Source organism: Enoplosus armatus, chromosome 7 (assembly GCF_043641665.1).
Source record: "Enoplosus armatus isolate fEnoArm2 chromosome 7, fEnoArm2.hap1, whole genome shotgun sequence".
Taxonomy (NCBI): Eukaryota; Metazoa; Chordata; class Actinopteri; order Centrarchiformes; family Enoplosidae; genus Enoplosus; species Enoplosus armatus.
The window spans coordinates 12,985,663-13,006,514 of NC_092186.1; the positions used below are offsets into that span (position 1 = coordinate 12,985,663).

Consider the following 20,852-nt stretch of genomic DNA (forward strand, 5'->3'; position numbering starts at 1 on the left):
GTTGTGGGAATTACAAAAACCAAAAGGCGAGGAAAAAGACGCGCAGGGTGTTATTGCTGCTTCAGAATCCTCTGCAAACAAGCGATCAGACCAGAGCAGGGATTTTTGCACACAATTTGCCAGGCTTTCATCTGCCTTCGCCTGTCTCTGTAAGCGGCAGAGGCAAGCCTCTGGAAGGTTCTGGGAGAACAGGTACAGAGGAACAAACCAACCTCCTCAGGAAGGAAGGCGGGCTTCAAAGACTCCACTCTCACAAAGAGAGGATCTCTCGCTGAGATGCAGACCCCGTGGCGTCCCCCTTCTTTATAACTGCTATCAAACAGATCAGCTGAGGTCGAACCAGGCACTTTCGAAGTGCCTCAGACTTCTCGCACTGTAGCGGTATTTAAGCAGTAAAGGGAGATCAATAGCCTAGGGTAAACGAGATTGATTTAGGTATGAGTCAATAAAGGATGTTTCCTCAGTGCGCAGTGTGGTGGTAGAGTTGAGGAGTATCGGAACAAAGACAGACACCTTCATTTTATCACAGTTGACTACTGAGGTGTCACTCAAATTCAAGCTACGTTTTCCTGCAAAGCTGTATTTTATGTTATTTCCTCATAATTTCCAAATAACTTCTTTTTTTGGAAAGAACTAACACAATTTGGTATACAAATAGGGGAAATTGAGACTAAATTCTGAGACATTTTCACCTCAGTTATTTAGTTGTTTTGAGTTAAAAAGCAACTATTGTTTATCAGATTTCCTTGAAAGAACTGCTCCATTGCCTGTAGACATTTAGACATTTCTTGTTCATCTGAGCTGCAGTGCACTGACCAAAAGTTACAGTAGCTTAGCGGCTAACAACAATGTATTAATTAGAAGTGTACCATTTAAACAGTCTCTATTTCATCTATAATTGATGCCAAATTATACATTTCTTTCCAGGGAACTTCCTATACGTGTAACATTTGTTCCTGTATCTGTATGTGAAAAAAATATGTGAAATCAAGTAAATAAATTAAAATTAAAAGGCCATACATTTACACCAAAACCCATTTCTGGCAAAGACATTGCAGGTTCTTACTGCAGCTCAATGTTGTAGCTGCTGTTACAAAAACGTTTTCAATAAAGAAAAACACTAAGTGATGCATGTATAGCCTGGAGATATACTCCTTAATACATCAGGCTGTCGTATGCCACTACCTCTCTTTTGTATTTGTGTGTCTGTGTGTCTGTGTGCATGGGAGTGTTTCTGTTTGCACCTGTGGTATTGTGCTTGGAGGAACTGGAACTCATCCTTGATCCTGTCACAGGAGTCAGAGGTTGTGAATTTCAGCTGCTGCGAAGAAGCCTGCCAAAGAGAAAAACACAAGAGAAGACAAGGTAAGAAACGAGTGGAAGGAGAAAGCGTAAGAAAGATGAGGAGGGGTGAGCGACAGAAAGAGAGAGCAGAGCGAGATAAATAATTAAAAACATGAACATGAAATCAAGCAGTTTTCAATTTGACGCAGTCCAACGGGTACGACGTTACTAAGAAATTGGTTGCCAAGTATGTTTCCACACACATGGGGACGAATGCATAAAAGAATGAGTGGATTCAAGACTAAAACTGTGCAAAAACATTGTGCCAGATTTTATGCACTGTTCTGTTATATATCTCAATCACTATGAAATTATGCGCCTGCACACGAGCTTAACCCACACAGCCACAATTAGCTATAAATTAATGGCGACACACCCCTATTTAACCTTCCATAGACATAACCCAGACTCTTTCTGTCCTTGCTCTGGCACCGGCAGCGTCTTTACAGTGCCGAAGCAACCTTTAAGAGTTATTACCCACGGCCATTATGTACAATAGCATATGTTGTGAGCCATAACGGCCTGTTGTGTTGATTGATGACACTTGACTGAGTCAAACTTATAATCCAATGCGTGTTATTATTCCAACAGTCCTTATTGTTATTCCAACATTCAATTAGGGTGACAATACGTAAACCTACTTACTCATGCTAGAATAAATCTTGCTAGTATAAATAATGATGGTAACACACATTTATAAATATTATTATGGGGAACTTGGTTGAGACTGTGTTCAGTCCTTTGAGGTGTTGAAAAGATTAAGCTCCAAATAAAAAGTCTCTTAAATTCCTTCACTGATGTCACCCTCTTCTTTGCCACATTGCATCACACTCAACTGTTCACTCATAGAAGTACGCATGTTGTAAAGCATGTGTGGAGTAGAGCTAGGTCATATGGATAAAGTCTTCTATCACAGGACATATAAATTCAAATTGTGGTAGCGATGTACAGTATATTATGTTGAAAGTCAATTAAAACATTTTACAGTTGAAATAACAAAAGATTAAAATGTTTGTGGCTAATCAAGTGAATCAAATACCTGACAAATGTTATTTTTGTAAATATGCAATATTAATACATGTGGCTCCTGAAACTGGCCTTTTTGATTGGCAGACATGCCGCAAGCACAACAAAATAAACATATATTATAAGAAGCAATGCACACAAAGACAAATAGTCCTTTTCGACTACAGGATCTTCACAACATGTCACATAACATGTGCCCTGGATTTAGCTTAAATGTGAAAGAAAATCATATCCCACCTCTTCCGCTCTCATCCCACAATTACTTCGAGATTGGTTCCACAGTTCGCAAAATACAATGAAAACACAGGAAGAACCAGCTGCCAGAGCCTTGCAAGGTTCATGTTATGGGAAGCTGCAGAGGAAAAGCCCTATAAGGCTACCTATCTGCACTGACAATGTATGGTCTTCCCCCAAAACATTGTCACTATGTGACACTAGCCTAGTCAGGGTTAGTTGTTAATTTCATAATTTGGCCTGCCTTTCTATAAATGTTCACTGAAAGGCACTTTGGATAAAACTGTGCACCAAATGCCACCCACGTCATGTCAAAAAGACTTGGGCGTCATACAGCAAGCTACATCATCGTTCTTTCACCTAGCCTGGATGTTGCTATTAGCCCTTATTGTAATTCTGTCCACACTACATTCCCCAGGCAGTGGCGGATGGCCTGGTTGTGTGTTAGAGCACAGCAAGCATCAAAACCAAATAGGGACAAAATCTCATTATTTCTCAGCAGGCTGCATAATGGGTCAGGTGGGGGGAGAAAAAAAAAATCGACATTTTCCCACTACGATTGAGCAGGCATAAAAAACCATCAGAAATCTGATTGCAGCACTTACTGGAAGCTAGCCCGCCGCTGTAGGGAATGACCTGACGCTTTGTAGCCTGCTCCCCACGGCATGTCGCTCAGCTTCATTTTTAACTACAAATAGGCCGCTTCGCATTCACAGAACCATGGCCAGAGAATATGCTAAGCAACAGGATTGCTCCAGGTTGTAGAAATAGACCTTCTTGCTTCAAAGGGTGATTTATTTTTTTACTTTGCAGCATAGCAGGTAGCGCCTGGCTCTACGAGTTGGGGATGAATTCTTACTAAAGCCTCCCAGGGTAAAAATATATATAGTCATTGTATTATATCAGTTTGGACATTAAATTAAATATTCTAGAATATGCACACACAAAAACTATTAACACCAACATCTGACACATTTAGAAGCACTAATGTTGGAAGAGAAAGACAGACAGGAGGTCATTCAAAAAAAAAAAAAAACAAGAAAAACACACAGTCCTGCAAAACAGTGAAGAGCACAGTGACCCCAGCCATTACACTTTCAAATGTCATGAGAAGTGCTGACATTATCATGCTGCCGCCACACACAGAAATCCCCAATCCACACAAACCAAGCCGCTGCTCGGAGACAGAGGCTCCGGCTGTAAAGCAGAATAACCTTTTCCATTATCTCTCCAGCCAGTATGGCATGGACCAAACTCAGCAAACAACAGCTCGGCTATATGGGTCTGTGCCACGCAGAGCCTGTGTCAACACAAGGCACTTAGCTACAGGCAGCAATGCAACTCACACGGCAATGACTGTTCCCTGCACTGGCATGGTTTCTGAACACTGTGTGTGTGTGTGTGTGTGTGTGTGTGTGTGTGTGTGTGTGTGTGTGTGTGTGTGTATGTTTGTGTGTGTGTCTGCCTACAGGTTACCCCATGTGCCTGAGGCTAGAGTTGATGCCCTAGATCTGATTTCCTCCCTGTGTAGCGCAGTATGCAAACGTTTAGAATACCAAAGTTTCTCTCAGTCAACAGCCCCAGGTAGGGCATCCTGCTCCACAGGGAATACAGAGGGAGACAAAGACAAGGGAAAAGAAAGCAAGAAAAGGAGAGCAAGAACTTTTGAAAGCCAGAACATCATAAAAACCAAACAAACAAAGACAAGGAGGGGCATATTATGACTTTTATGGCTTAGCAGTATAACTTTATCTGAGTAACTTCCCCAACACGACAAGTTCCATATGTACTTAGGCACAGCAGTCCCTTCAGCTAATGCTAACATCAGCATGCTAACATGCTTACAATGCAATGTTTATCATCTTAGTTTAATGTGTTAGCATGCTAACATTTGCCAATTAGCACATAACACAAAGTACAGCTGAGGCTGATGGGAGTGTCATTACTTTTGCAAGTCACAAACGTAAGTGTTAGATATTTTGACATGATGATGGCACCAGATGAAAGGTCAGGAGTTTTTTACTAATCATCCTGAGGGCAACATGAATGTCTAAACCAAATTTAATGGCAGTCCATCCAAAAATTGTTGAGATAGTAGTTTGTTATAGTTTGTTGTGATCTTTATAGGCATCATTATAGTTTGTAACAGGCCTTTATATCCTGGGGGGGAGTTGTAGAAACCATAACACTAAGCAGGGTCCAACAATAAGTTTCACAACTGGCAACCATCGGTTTTTGGGTGCTTAAGGTGACAGACAGAATGGCTACAAAACTTTAAATGATGTATAACCGGAGTGATGATAGACCTGTGTATATAGTCAAACATGTTATATAACACAAGATTATTTTTGGTTCTGTCTTTGTTACTAGCACACACACACACACACACAGTCTGCAAAATAGGGATTTCACTAAAAAGAATTAATTTAACTAATCCAGCAAACAACATTAACTGTGATTGACACACACTAACATGCTAAATTTAGATTTTATCTTTGCAAAGTAATGTGTTAGTAGGGTACATTACATTTCTGCAAGCCCAACCAGGTCTGTAGTTTGTCAATTCTGTCAAATCAGAGCCGTCTTAGATTTTTTTTCTGGAGATGCAGTGAACAAATCAAAACTGAAAATTATTTTCTTTCAGGAGACTGAATTGCTTTATTTATTTTCAGACATGTTGCCCATTGTGTACTTGCTGCTTATCAGCCCTACTTTGACTCCAAACCTTTCATGACGTTTGCTGTGGTTGAGCTTATTTAGTATAAGTAGTTCTGTCTCTTTAATTATGAATGCTCATCAGTTGTCATTTGGGCTTACTTCATTCTCTCACTTTAGTTTTCAGTTTGGAATAAATCATTGTGACAGCAACACTCTCATTCAGGCAGAAGAGTCTACACTAAGGGCACTGCATACAGGGAATTTCTTAATGTGGAATAATGGTTGCCAACAGGGGCAACCAGACTAAAGAAAGTGGTTGGCAGTGGCCAACATCTGGTTGCCTGGGGCAACAAGATAACTGTTACACTTCACCTTCAACTTGAAATGTTTCACAGATTTCAAACATAGATCAGAACTCGACAGCGAAAGGTATGTATTTACTGACCCCAGCTGAAATGTGGCCATATTTGGCTGTCGGCTGGCAATAATTTGAAAGCTTGGCTGGAGGTGATGGTAATGTAGACGCTAGCTTACGACCCTGCTATCAGGACAGGAAGGGAACCAGGGCGATTCAAGCCATGGTTTTGTTATTAAAAACCACATCAAATACAGAACCCCTGCACCCAGGAGAAAAGACAGTCTTTCCTAATGTGTAACACACACAACTGGCGGCACAAGAATTAGAACAGATTGAACAAATTGTTTTGTTTCGCTAATGACGTAAACGATTTCACTGAGTACAGTCTACCAGTAATTCTCAAACACAAAATAGTCTAAATCCAGGATAAAACGTCCAGCAAAGAGCAGGAGTTTGAATTACGATTCTCACAGTGCTGCCCTGATACTTTTGCCACTACACAACCACAGTATGCGGGCCTCTCCCGGCTCCGTGCAATATACACAGCTAACAATGTTTATTATCTCTCTCTCTGTCAGTGACCAAAACAAGGTGCTCTATGGGGGCCTGAGAGCCCACAACAGATGGATGCCCATAATGTTAATGAAATACTGCCGTAATATTGTGACACATGCCATCTGCTGTGACAAAAAAAAAGGTACCTACACGCTGAGAGTGAAAATGTGTTTGTGCAAGAGAGAGGCTAGGCTAACGTGTGTGTGTGTGTGTGTGTGTGTGTGCGCACGCATTTGTTTGTGTGACAGAGGAATAGCCTAGACAGTGTGAATGTGACAGAGAAAGATATGTGTGTTAGAGCAAAACAGAGAGCCTTAACATTGAATAGGTGTGTGTGAGGGACAGATTTGATGTGTGTGTGTGTGTGTGTGTGTGTGTGTGTGTGTGTGTGTGTGTGTGTGTGTGTGTGTGTGTGTGTGTGTACATCTGTGTGTGGGGTGTGATAAGCCTCTGTGTATGATGCTTGGCTGCCGGGGGAACAAATATTCACTGCCACGAATCACACACAAAGATACAGCAGCCCACACACACTCTCCCTCACATGTAAAATTTGCATAGCACACACACACACACATGCACGCACACACATGCACCTAAATGTAGGACAATCTCTAATTTGATTCTGCCCTGCTCCTTTGAGACGTAATTAAAGCATTAAAAAGCTTTGTGCGCTGGTGAGGCAATTGAGACAGTCTTCAGCAAATAAATGGGATTCATCGTTTCAGGAAATTGCTGCCCCACCCCCATCCACCAACCCAAAGCCCACTCATAGTCACCCCCCACACACCCGCCCTTCCTGGCCTCATCATCTGGTCCAATCCATGTGAAATCTACTGTGAACCATAATGTCTATTTTAAATAAGAATCAGGCTAAGGCTGTTTCTGCTCCATAGATCAGTTGACAAAAGCGATGGGAAGGGGTGGAGATTACAGGGGGGCTGGGGGCTCAGCTTCTCTCACACACACACACACACACACACTACAGAGATTAGACACACCAACAATACATGAATACAGTACATATATCCAGTAGAGTATTTGGACACACAAGCAGACACATACACAAATACAATACACAAAGACACACAATAACAGCAGGATACATTGGAAAACATCCTGCTCAGTATAAATCATGCCTGAGGGTAGTGGCAGTGTGGGGATTGTATTTCCTGGAGCACTGCCTGACTGTTTACATCTCAGTTGGAGTGTATTTGTGTGTGGTATATGTGTGTGTGTGTGTCTGTGTTGGGGGCAGGGATGGAGCCTTGGCATTGTAATCACTCACTAATGACTGGATGTTATCTCGCTCCCTCTTTTAAATGAATGCAGAAGATCTACACCGACGAACAGTTGGCCTATTTCTCAACGCCAGGCTGTCTGTTTGCTCCATAGCAACAGTCCCAAGGATGCCATTTGAGCCATCCACCTCCTCTGTCCATCACAGACTCCCATTGCCCAGTTTGAGTGCGGAGGATAGCAGACACATTATTTCACCAAGATAACACAATGACTGAAAAGAAGGGAAAGTATTTCTGTTGAAAGCAAAATAATCATTATCCTTTTTCAGTTGAGTTTGGTGGCGAGATTAGAAATTGTGGGGTAAATTAAAGCCTAGATGTGAGTGGAGTATGTGGTTTAGAAAAATGCCTTTGTGATAAGTGCGAGCAGGTACAGAAAGTGGTGTTTAGACGTGATGCATTATTGCGATACATTTAGAGTAATTCAACACAACATGTCGACTCTCCGAAGATATTCCCATTTTCTGGGCCCCATTTCCTCTAAAATATAAGTTTCTACACGGAGCATTCACTCTACTGAAGGGGATAATTATGTCTCGCTGTGTGTATTGATGAGTACAACAGGTGGAGTATGTGTTTAACATGTAGGCAAACCTCTCAGCAAAAATCCATCATGACATGATTCACAGAGCCAGACGTTGAGGGCTTAAGCCTTTTGCTAATACACCAGCACCAAACAAGATCACATCCTCCATCTAAGAATAGCTCCAACCAAACAATTCCATCTAAATATCCCAGATTAGTGTTTGGACTAAAGCGTATGTGCCCAGTGATCTGAGAGAGGGCCAGGGCTAACTGGCCTGCATCCAAGCTCACCCCGGCCAACTCTGTCTGGGCCAAGCGAGCCTTGCTATGTTAGCTGCTTGGTGTGTGTGTGTGTGTGTGTGAGGGAGAGAGGAGGCTGAGGAATAGGATTGTGTCTTCAGCCGCTCTGGACAGGAGCTTTAGAGCGCGGGGAGAGCCTAATCCTGTTTGGGCCAGGAATTTGATTTTGATTATTATCTCTCACGAACCAAGCCAAGGCTTACCCCCATTTCTGCAGCGTTATCCCCACAACACACACACACAAACACACACACACACACACACACCTCCCCCTTGCAGCCCAACAGATTTGACCTCGTTAAGACGCTTTAAAGGGGATTATTCTACTTTTATCACTTCGAGTGAAGTGCCCTTGCAAACATAGGCTTGGCATGGCTCGGCCTCCCTCCACACTCTGCAGAACTATCTTGACCCCCAGTGCAAGGCCAGCCAAGCGTGCAGTACAAACACACACAAGCATGACACTTAAAGCACACTGCCTTGCAAACACAGACGCACAAAAATGTAGACTTTACCCACAAACACACACACACACACACACACACACACACACACACAGGCATGTACACAAACATAGCAGACACAACGTGGGGACAGGCATACTAAAACACAACACACACACACACAGGAAAATAGTGCAGAGATTGCAAAGCCAAGGGAAATGGGCAATTTGTCAAGAGTGGGGAAAGTGGTGAGGCCGACAGGGCTGTGGGTTTGGAGACCATGGCTGAGATTAAAGCCAGCCTCGCAGAAGGGGGGCTTTAAGATTACACCCAGTACGGTTGTGCAGATGATTGATGCCTGCTTGTAAAAACCAAGGTTATTACTTACAACAGCCGGCGAAGGAGGGAAGACAGGGAGGGAGGAAAGGAAGATTAGTCCCATAGTTCGCAACGAATAAGTGGACAATGAAAGCAGAAAGCTGGAGTGCCGGCATGTGGCTGACACCAGGGAACTTCTGTTTCATCTGCTCAACTGAGGCGCCGGCACTAAAGTTCTGATGTGCGCTCATGTTAAAACTTTTAAAAAGGTAGAGCTATTTTTTCCCCTGACTCCAATCAGTCATTTAATTCTGAGTATCTGCTAATGAGTCCCAATCTAACCTTTATATTATCCAACATTATAATGAAATTTCCGCATGTCTTAGGCCACATTAAGACAATATTACAGTGTCAAAAAAAAACACAAGCCCCTCATTCATTTCAGTGTGCTCACTGTGTGTTAAGGCTTTAGTATGCTTCAACCAAAGGGCTTGTCAGATAGTTGAACAGCGCCTGAAGCCCTCTCCCCCTACCCCTTTCCAAGTGGAGAAAATGTGTTCAACACTTTCCGAAACCAACAATCCAACAAACAAGTCCACTTCACAGTTACTGGCCAGGGGTGCAGAGGTGAAAAAGTTTCCAGGATTTTACCTCACTCATATTCTACTTCTGTCACTTTTTGTATGTACAAACGAGGGCCACAGTATGAATGCCTTAAAGAAAGTCCCAATGTGTGTGCAGTTATCCCCATATTTGAACGATTATCACGTCTCGCCTCTCTCTATGACAGCAGGCTTTTCACCCTTCCTACGAGTGTGGCCCGTTGGAACAACTATAAAGACTCTTGCCTTCAGACATGGTTGGACAACACATTGTAGAAACAAATTTGTTTCAAGTATACCCATGCCTTAAGTGTCCCACTCTTCTGCCAGTGACAACACTAATGCTGATGGCCAGAAAAACACAGGATCATCTGACAAAAAGCTGAACCTGGTTCAACTTTTGCAACAAAACAACGCCACTTCATCCAGCGACACATTCAAGTACACATTCCTGGTGGAATACTTTGGGACTTGAAAAGCGTAATTCTACCGTTTCCCTCTTGATTACTCGCTCTCTACAAAGTGATGGTCACCATGGTAACTTTCCAACTTTCCAGTCGTAAAACGTCTTGGAGTATTGTATACCGCTGTCCAGTGTTTCGGAGTCCGATAATCCTTCAAACTAATCAATGACTAAATCTGGACTTCCTGGATCTACCTGGTCTCACAGGTAGCTGCAGCAAAATTCCCACAACATGCAGCCCTTAGTGGTCATTTAAACACATTTTCAGCCTGAATCCTCGCTTTCACTAAGAACATTTCACTAGCCCGAGTGACACAAATGACAGGGTTGCAAATATCAAGCATGTTTAATAAGGCTGGGACTACCTGCCAACATGTATTCTGAACACAACATGATAGAAACCTGGACTCAGAGTGGACGTCTGTCCTCGCCAACTCCCCCCTCCTTGACAAACACACTGAACCAGGGAGGTTTTCATTGCCTTGCTGTGAATCCTCATGGTGTCTGAATGAGATCTTGGGGGAGATGAGGTGGCATATTGTTCCAGTCCGGGCCTTACTGCTCTTAGGCACACAAACAGAGCAGCTAATTCTCTTAGGCTGAACTGGTGCAGTGCCTTGCATTTTGGCAGGTCTATGGGCCTTGGCCGGGCCAATCAAGCGCCCCCCCGTCGAGCGGCTTTGTTCCAGCCCATCGCACTGTTCTGCTCCGAGGAAGGGCTGCCCCGCCCACCACCACCAACATCATCACCCTCCCTCCCTCCTTCCCACCTCCCACACACTCCTGATAGGGAGCAACTGCTGAATACTGATGCAGCCGCTCCACTCCACACCCCCCCCCCCCACCTTCACTCCCACACAAAAACACACACACACACACCACCCGATGAGCTCTCAACTGCATGTGTGAATGTGCATGTAAACACACACAAGCACAAACTCATTACCATTCTACTTTTTTCTCTTCACGCACAACATCCTTCACTACATACACGGACAGACACACATACACAAATCTGCACATGCACATACATACATAAATGCTGCAGAAACACACACACACATTCACGTGAGTAGCTACTGCAGACTTGAGCAAAACCAAAAACAGGGTACGACTCAGTTGACATCTGTTTTTATTTATATTCAGGTTCTTTCTGGTGAATTTGCTGCGGTACATTATGTATAGCGAAGCGGCCCAAGCTGACAAAGAGGTACAGATACAGTTCAGCTTGTAAACCCTATTTTCATCAACGTTTAGCAGGGAAGCCCTAGTTTCTATACTATAATGGTAAAATGAAATACCTTGACATGACATTTTGTGTCTATCCTATGATCCTTGTTCTAGTTTTTCTCAAAAAACATCAATTTAAACCAAAATAGATGGAGTGTTATTTAACTTTTTCTGAAAACACAGCTTGGTCATTTTTTAGTTTATCTGATGACAGCAATAAACCACACAATAAGCTGTGTTGTATAGTCTTGGCCTTGGTTGTTTCCTTCTGAATGCCCCACTGCTTGTTTATATCGTCTTGTAATCTGTAAATAAAATTTAGTTTGTACATTTCTTAAGTATCTACATAGATTCTTCTTCAGTTGTTTCTGTCCAAGGCAATAAATAACCAGTGCTGTAACTGATTGGCCCAGCAGGGGACTGCATCATTCATAGATTGGTGACATGTTTTCTGTCGCCTTGATTCAGTATTTCCATCAAACCAGAGGCTGCTCTGGCATATGCTGTGAACTCCAAAGGGATGGTGCAAAAAGTGAGTGTGTGTTTGCTTTAACTGTATTCACTGTATTCAAGTGCAATGGAAACAGACTTAGCTGATAAATGATGATGTACATGAAGCATGTGACTTAAATGTCCACTCAAGCTTCTGCTCCACTGAAGAGACAAAAGATTGGGGCAGACAAAAACATCAGATCAGTGTGGAGCGATGAGGAGGCTGCAACATTCGTTTGAGGTTTGACTGGCGTTCTTTTAATTACGTCACCTCGTTGCACCCTCTTCTTCTGCAATAATTTAATGGCACCCGACTGGAAAATTAGTGCCACCCATTGTTGATCTGCAATAAACACTCTAGTTCTTACCGTGGTACGGTCCGAATCTGCAGTGAGAGGCTGCCTGAACACTTGCTTTCCAGTCTGGTTTTTCTCGTTCCGCTAATCAACACATTCAGGAGATGCCGTCGTAGATGTCATGTTTGAAGTTTCCACAGACAGACCTGACTTCCGTTGAACAATGTCGGCATACAGTTTGACACTAATTGTCCATTTTCGCTGTAACAAAATGGGAAACTAAATAGGAAACCTCCTCTGGTCTCTCATTTTGGAGGCAGCAACACTTCATGAGCTTGACTAACCAGGCTAACCAGACTAGCATGCTACAGCTGATAGACAACTGGTGCACTGCCAAAAACGTAAACTCTCGAATTTCTGTTCTGCGCGTGCAGGTATTCGTAGTAGTAACTATTTTGACATGAGGATTTGGCCTTGGTTTCAGAACTGTTGCATCCCTAGTAGGGGATGGCATTTTGTTTTGGTTTAAGTTTATGGTTAAAATTTACGCAAAATTCAGATGCAAACTTGACCAGTGATGACAGTCTCATGTATGAAATTTCCATACAAACAGGTTGAAAGTACATATATCTGGGGCACCCTGTGTTTTAGGTGTTAATTTTCAGATACTGACCATGAACCACAACATCCCTGGTTTGAGTCTGACAGGGGACCTTTGTTGTATTTCTCTCTCCCACATTTCCTGTCATCTCTCTATTGGCATTATCTAATGAAAGGCATAAAATTCGCAAAAAATAATTTTAAAAGAAAGTGCGCATATTACGGTGTACATGTCTTCTGTATAAAGGGGGGATAAGTCAGTGTACTTGAATGTGATTTCACATGCATCTCCTCTGCCTACTCGAGTCCAAGTCAGTGTGTGTGTGTGTGTGTGTGTGTGTGTGTGTGTGTGTGTGTGTGTGTTTAAGGAGAGAAGGGCCAGTCTACACCCCTCCCTTTCAACCAACCCCAAAGCATTTTGACAATAAACCACTGTGGCCCTTCACAAAAATCAACATCACCTGTGACCCATGGCCTCAAATCGGCCACTCAAAAAGCAGGGCCTCCTGCAGGGTGCAGGGTGTGTGGGGGGGCTGCAGGACTCTGTTTGTCATGCTAATCAGCTGGCCTAACCTTAACGACCCAGACATCTGCTGCCCTGCATGTGTCAAGCCCCACATTCAATTTGTTCCCCAGATACAAAAAGCAGGTAAGACCCTTGAGGCTGGTAAGAATGTCTATGTTTATGTGTGTGTGTCTGTCTGTGTGTGTGTCCTTGATGTTGATGTTGTATGGGTGAGAGGGAAAAATCCTTTTAATTCTATGCATGTACTAGAGCAATAATTACCAGCAGGGAAGAGAGCTAAAGTGTATGTTCGTGTGTTCAATGCCGTACTCGTGCTTTCTTCTGTGTGTATATGTGTGTGCACGCTTTACTGTCCAGTACCCCCCTCCAACAAACACACACAGCCAGGCTTGTTGCTCTCACACACACACACACACACACACACAGGAACACGTGTGTGTGTGTGTGTGTGTGTGTGTGTGTGTGTGTGTGTGTGTGTGCAGCAGAGCGATAGAGCAGGGGTGGGGGGAGTTTGTTTAATGGGCGAGACAGGGGACCATGGGGATTAAGCTCCCCCCAGCTGGAGGCTTTAGAGGAAAGGCTGGGGGCTGTCCTGTTAATTCAAGTGGGCTTAATAATGCCTGTGCACCCTCTGCCCCTGACCCTCCCACCACTACATCAGATCTGGGAGGAAACGCATGATAAAGGGAGACAAGCAGGAGGAGGGGGAGTGTGTCTGTGTGTGCATGTGTGTGTGTGTGTGTGTGTGTGTGTGTGTGTGTGTGTGTGTGTGTGTGTGTGTGTGTGTGTGTGTGTATACAACCTGTGGCCATCTCTACAGTCGAGCGTGGGCTCAGGGGACTAGAGAGATTTCGCCTCCATATTACTTGCGCTACTCTCTGGCTTTGGCACCAGGCCTTTCTGTTGCTCCACTTTCACGCCACAGCCAGCTTTGTTGAAGCTGCATTAGGATTAATCAACACCCAAACAATATGGCAAATGCTATCAACTGGGTCAGGCAGTGTGCCACTATCAAATGAGGCTTTTTCCTCTTAAACCAATGAACTGTGCCCATGACCTGTGACAGTGGATTAAAATGCGCCCACTGACATTAAAAAAGACACAGGAATCCGGGTTAAACGTTGATCTTCTATTGTATTTAAATGGGACAACTATCTGAAATAAACAAAATCATTGTTTATCATTTCTGTTTTCCAGATGTGTAAGAAAATAAATCCTGGTAAATCTCTAAAAAAGAAAGCCCTTCCACTGGGCTAAGTTTGCACCCATATCACCAAAACTAAATGTTAAACTGTGGAAGATGGCAGTGAACCGAGTTCACTAGCATGTCTGGAAAGAAATCAACAATTATCCAAATGGGGGAAAAATTACCTGGCCAAGTGTTAAAATCTTTCTCTTGTGTTGAAATATAAAACAGCTAAAAGCTGATTATCCTCTCCCATACATTAACAAAATAAATTGCATGCAGTCAAAGGCAACATCTTCTATGATTCACACAGGAAACGCTGTAACATTACTTTAATGCAATGTGACCACACATCACTGCCACCACCAATACAGCTTCCTCTGCTGCTTTAAATTAGACGCATCATACATGGGAGGATCCTCGATCGTGCATATCCACATAACGCTTTTGTTCACATCATATGCCAGTATGGGACTTTAACGCTAATGTTACTACAGGGTGAACAAAGGAAAATAAAAGGAGAGCAGATTGGCTGGTGAGCGAGTCAGTTTGAGCGATCCATCATCTGTCATTATGAGGCAGTGCTGTTACTCTCTCATCCTCCAGCTCCTTATCTTTGACACTCATATCTATATGGGTGTCACACACTCTCCCCATCCTCGGGGCCCCTGTGACAGCAGCGGCAGCAGCTGAGGAGAAAGAGGATTTGAAGAGGGAAGACGTGTGTGTGTGTGTCTATAATATATTTATGTATAAAGCCACAGTAGAAGGTGGGGGGTAAGTACACAGGTGTATTTGTGGGGGGGGGGGGTTGGATTGGAAATGACTTGCTGTAGCAGGTTAAGAACCAGCCGCAGCATCGGTGAAGAGACATGCTAAATTCCCAAACCCAAATTTTTAATCCTGTGTGCTGGGCCTTAATACTCCAATCAAGCAGCATAAGGGCACTCAATTGGATTAGAAAAATAACCTCGTATCAGGCAGGCAGGCAGGTGGGAGTGGAGTGGCCCAGCTGCTCTCACCTTGGAAAAGGTGACTGAGTTCTCACCCCATCAGGAGGTGACTGCTTCAACACTTCACCCAGGGGAAGGAAGGTGGTTTGAAAGCAGGGCTCTAAAGTGACATCTTGTCCCTGTAATTCCCTGAAATTAAGTGGAGGTAAGTATTATCTGAACATCATTACGAATGGGCATCCAGTCCATGATTTTAGTTTTAGGATGTTACAAAAATTGCAGCCCTACTGTACAGCCTGACTAAGAGGTTTCCTCTTAATGGGCAACTGTATGAAGTATGAAAAGCACAAAATGGAGTCCCTGAAGTCTTTTGTATCCCAACTGTGTGTTTTCCCTTTCTATTTAAAAAAGGAGCCATGATAAAATTGTATTCAATATAGTGACATATTTGATTGAGGATACGTCTACAGAGAACACAGCCAAGACTATAGTGCATCTTTTTTTATTTGCACTTGAAATGGTTCTTTAAAAAAACATTGTTTCAGATCGTCAGTTTCAGAAGACGTAAGTTGAACTTGGTGGGGCGCATCACTTCTACAGGATTTCACTCATCTGACAAGCCAGGCTGCGACCAGAGGTTCCCAAATCCTCACATCCTGCTCCCTAGTCTGCGAACACACATCAGCAGGCTCACATCAGTACCACAGCGCAGCACAATCACGCTGCCACACAGACTGACTGCCAAAGGGCAAACCATTCATGTCACAAAAGACATTCAGGTTCTAGCTTCAGCAAACAACTCTTCCCCTTTCAGCAGCAAAAGGACGAGTGGAGGCGACAAGACGTTGCCAGGGAAAAGCAGAGGGCACGGTCCCTGGCAACACAACAGTCTCCTTGCGGTTGTGTTTACCTGCGCCTGCACTTACACGAATGCCTTTTTGTCATATTTGCCCTTGCTAGGGCAAAGTGAAATGGCAACCAAAACTGGAAGGTGGAAATACAAGAAGGCCACCAAATTTGGGCGTCAGGCAGGTTGACTGTGGTACCATGAGAAGCCAATTGAAATGGATTCTATTATCAATTTGAGTCTGGGTCCCAGCCAGAAACACAATTATTTAATTTGAGCCCTTGGCTGAAAGAATCACCGCTACAAAGCAGTGCTGACACAACTGGATATTTCTACTTTGACAAGTACCACAGTTCTGCCAGTCACTTAACATAAATGTTTGACCAATGGGTTGAGAGCCCTCATCACTGATGAATGCATGCCCTGGACTGAGTTTCTGTTACCATGGAAACTTGAGATTTAGGGGAACAGAGGAGATGTGCGCTTTTTCCAGTCACAAAAAACACCCACCTGCACATGATAGTGTACAGTGAATTCTGAGTGGTTCAGTGGCCACACAATGACAGCAACGACACCACTTCTATTTCGCTCGCCTTCCTTAGAAACATCATAACAGGACTAACAGCTAATAAATATCTGGTTTTGGCATTTTGGAGAATGCAGTCAATTGAAAATAAGACACAGGAGTGCAAAAATCATATGGTATTGAAATATCACAGCTTTCATTGGAGCTGTCTGATTTGGAGGATGACTTCAATGCCATCATCTGGAAAAAGAGTTTCAAGCCCAAATACAAAAGACTTTCTCTCCCATCGTGTCATGTCTCTGCAACCCCCAATCACACATATCTTCTGCAGAACTTACCAGAACTAAACACTGCAGTTATAAACCAACGTTACTACGGTTTAAACACCCACTGTCTCTTTTAATACCTCTATTTAAATTACAACGCGCTGTCAAAAAACAAGTTGCATGCATAATTTCCCTACTTAACTAACCTGCCAGGGTAAAATCACTTCGTGCTGACTGTGGAGCGAGTGTCTAATTTCTGAACGAATATCAAATTAAAAACCACTTACTGAGTGTCTTGATTGTGGAAACATCATGTCAATTCCTTGTTTGTTGCTTTCCTTCCCAAACACGATCAACTGAGTGCCCTGTGTTTATATTTTTCCTGGCGTTGGTCCTTTGTCCAAAGCTAGCCCAGCCTTAAACAGGAGCTGTCCAGCGTTAGCAGGATGACTAGCTAACGGTAGCTAGCGACCCCCCCTAAAAAAATATAAGGAATATAAGTAATGCACTTTTCCGCTGTTAGCGAGGTGAAGGAGTCGGTGTCTTGTCTGGGTGATTCAAGACAATTCAGCTGTACCTGTCCCGACCCCGTATTTACTGTGTCTGTGAACAGAAAACCACCATCAGTGCTGGCTCTTCGCTGGGCTAAGCTAGCTAATTCTTCAAAAGCTGTCAGTCACAATGATCCATCGCTGTTGCAAGCTTTCCGCTTTAACGCACACACGGCAGCGGCGGCGACGATGCAAGCTCAACGCAAGTAAATTAATAACGTTACACACACACGGGTGTTTGGATGTAGCTAGTCAGCGGAGGGTAATGGCTTCTTCCTTCGCCTTGTGGTGGTCCTTCAAAGCCTTCAGTTCGCTCCCTTCAGCCAGCTGCGCGGTGAAAAAGTATGAGGGGGGGAAAAAAACGGCGTAATTCTCAGAAATAACAAAATGTCTGCGGGTTCGTGTAAGTTGAATCCCGTTTCGTCCAACGGCAACAAATAAGTCGCGCGAGTGAGAGAAAAATAAACACCAGATATTTGTTGTCGCTCGGGCGGCAAAACCAACTTGACATTAAAATGATCCCAGGCTTGAGTTAAACTCGGAACGTTTATCCCCGGGACCGAAGAGTGGTGGAGAAACAGAGTGGATTTGTCGGCGGTGGTGAAGCTAGAAAGTCAGTCCATTCCCGGAGCTGATAGGTAGGCGCGACGCTGCTGAGCCGTACGCCCCACATAGAAACACGGCGGCTAGATGAGCCGTGAGCGCCGCGCAGATCTACACACCGCAGATCTACCTGATCAGCCGGCTGATGTCTGAGCGAGTAGCGCCTCGTGTGGACAGGTCAGCACACAGTCACAGCCCGGGTGATGTGAGTCTATCAGTGCACTGGTTGACATGCAGGGCAGTTGTGGTCGTAACTTCACCCCAACCTCTGAAAGCAGGTCCCAAGTCACTACAGTTTACCAACATTAACAACTATTCGTGTACCACGTAGCCCTTTTCACAGTTTATGGTTGTAAAAGACTGTAATGCGTCAGGGCACCTTTTTAACAAGTCATGCTGTTTTGTTATTTAAAAGAAATCAGACACTTCACATTTATGAATTCTGTTTGCTTTTGCTGTAAATTTTAATAACCCTACATCATGGGCTAAATGTTGCTTGTTTCAAAGTCTATGCTGCCAGGTAAAATATTCTGGTAGGGAATACTAAATCCATTTTTATTTTGATTTATTTCGTTCACTTTTGAAGATATTTAGCATGATATATATCATATATATATATATATATATATATATATATATACACACACATATATATACACACACACACACACATATATATATATATACATACATACATATATATATATATACACACACACACACACACACATATATACATGTATATAGATAGTAAAGACTACCTTTCAAGCAGCCACCAGGCATTATGGACATCGCATCTGTCTGTTTTTTTGTCAAAGTTCTGTTATTGTTGCATGATAATTGTCTTAATCTTAATATTGTCCTGAAATGAATAAAACCAACAGCTCACTGGAAGGCAGGGAAATGCCTTCAGAAATCTAAAACATTATGGAATAGTCTGAAATCATGTAAAGCATACACGACTTTGGACATAAAAAGTGGTATGGTCCTTTAATCACAATATGTAAGAAAACGATTTCCCACTCCAAAAGGAAATGTACAAGGATGCAATAAGAGAGTATAGGAACATATTTTATTCCAATTTAAAACATTTAAAGGAGAAGGCTATGAAAATCATTTTCATGTTTGAATGAGGTTCAGGCAACAGTGGTTGAAATGAAACATACAAAAGAGAAATATGGCTAAAATACTGTAAATCAATAACCATTAGGACCCTTTTCATGAGGGCGTTGCATGAATACAGTATCTCACCCACCCACTCCCTCCCCAACCTGACAAACACATGCAATTAAAATGACATTTATCTTAAAAACAGCAGTTCATCATTAATCTTAAATATAGAATAAAACTGTCCTTTTTTTTAGTTAATTAATCACATATTTAAGTGTTTATTTGTTTTAAAAACTGGACCATGAAATTCACAGGTCCTCTGATTTTTCACAACATTGGCACTTGTTAAGAATCTGGCTTTACAAAGAAAGGGGATTGGCACACTCATTGTACATAATTTACATTTGGTATACTTAAAAAAAGAAGAAAAAAATCAAACAAAAATACATTACTTTCAATTTGTACACCACTACACAAAGTTTATTTGAACTCTTTTAAAAAAGTCTGTCATCTTAAGTGGTCCTAAATACACGTGTTAAGGTGTGTCAACCTTACAAAAGAAACAAAAAAAAAAGATGCAAAGATAGCTTTTAATATCACTGTATGTCCATCCCTCTAATCAGAATGGATCTCAAGCATAAGCAATAGCCATCAAAAGTGTACACACACACACACACACACACACACACACACACACACACACACACACACACACACACACACACACACACACACCTCAGAGTACCAACGAGCTCGCTTGAACGAACATCTAAGTTGCATGAATGCAGGCCCATTGCAGTGGTGCAGTTTCAGTGCCTTTGACCCAGGGAAAGAATGCACAGTCCAATCAAGTAAGGGGGGGGGGGGCAGAGAGAGAGCGGAGAATGGCGGACATGTAAACACAGCATATTCATTCACCAAAATATTATAATGGCCATTTCAGTACCTTCACTTGGCAAGTCTTTCAATAAATACATTAATACTGAGGCTTAACACACAGCTTCATTTGGGGAAAAAAGAAACCATAATGAAAAAGTTTTACCACAGAGATCTGGGTCAGGTTACTTCAACTACTTGTGAATTTTTGATATCTTTTCTGTGGCAGATTGATTTTGTGTGGCACGGTGTTTTGTCGTACAAACTTTCTCCAAAAATGCATTCTATGCAGAATAAAGAAAAACAGCACAAATCAATGGGAAAGGATTTTAAATAACCGACCCAACTCTGCTGCTGGTTCTAATCACTGGTAGTGTAGCCATGTGACTTTTTCTGTTGGTTCTGCGGCTGCTAAACCAGACAAGGCATGAAGTACACACACACACACACACACACACACACACACACACACACACACACACACACACACACACACACACACACACACACACACACACACACACACACACACACACACACACACACACACACACCGTCAGCATGTGAAAACTGATACAACAAAGAGTACACCATCATGCCAACATTGGTCCCTGGAGTGTAAGAGACCACCTGCCCTTAAGGTGGTAAGCCACAGTTCATGGGAAT

General features: G+C 42.9%; 1 protein-coding gene across 2 annotated transcripts in view; it reads right to left on the reverse strand.

Annotated features, from left to right (window-relative positions):
- The window catches only part of tle5 (TLE family member 5, transcriptional modulator), a 36,580-nt gene extending 18,433 nt beyond the window's left edge, over window positions 1–18,147 (reverse strand). For both annotated transcript variants that reach the window (XM_070908568.1, XM_070908567.1), the window contains exons 1-2: window positions 17,334–18,147; window positions 1,245–1,333 (exon numbers count right to left, since the gene is read on the reverse strand). In XM_070908568.1, coding sequence (XP_070764669.1) covers window positions 1,245–1,333; window positions 17,334–17,360 — 116 coding nt within the window. In that variant the 5' untranslated portion in view covers window positions 17,361–18,147. The remainder of the gene's footprint in view (window positions 1–1,244; window positions 1,334–17,333) is intronic.
- Between the last annotated feature and the right edge of the window lie 2,705 nt (window positions 18,148–20,852).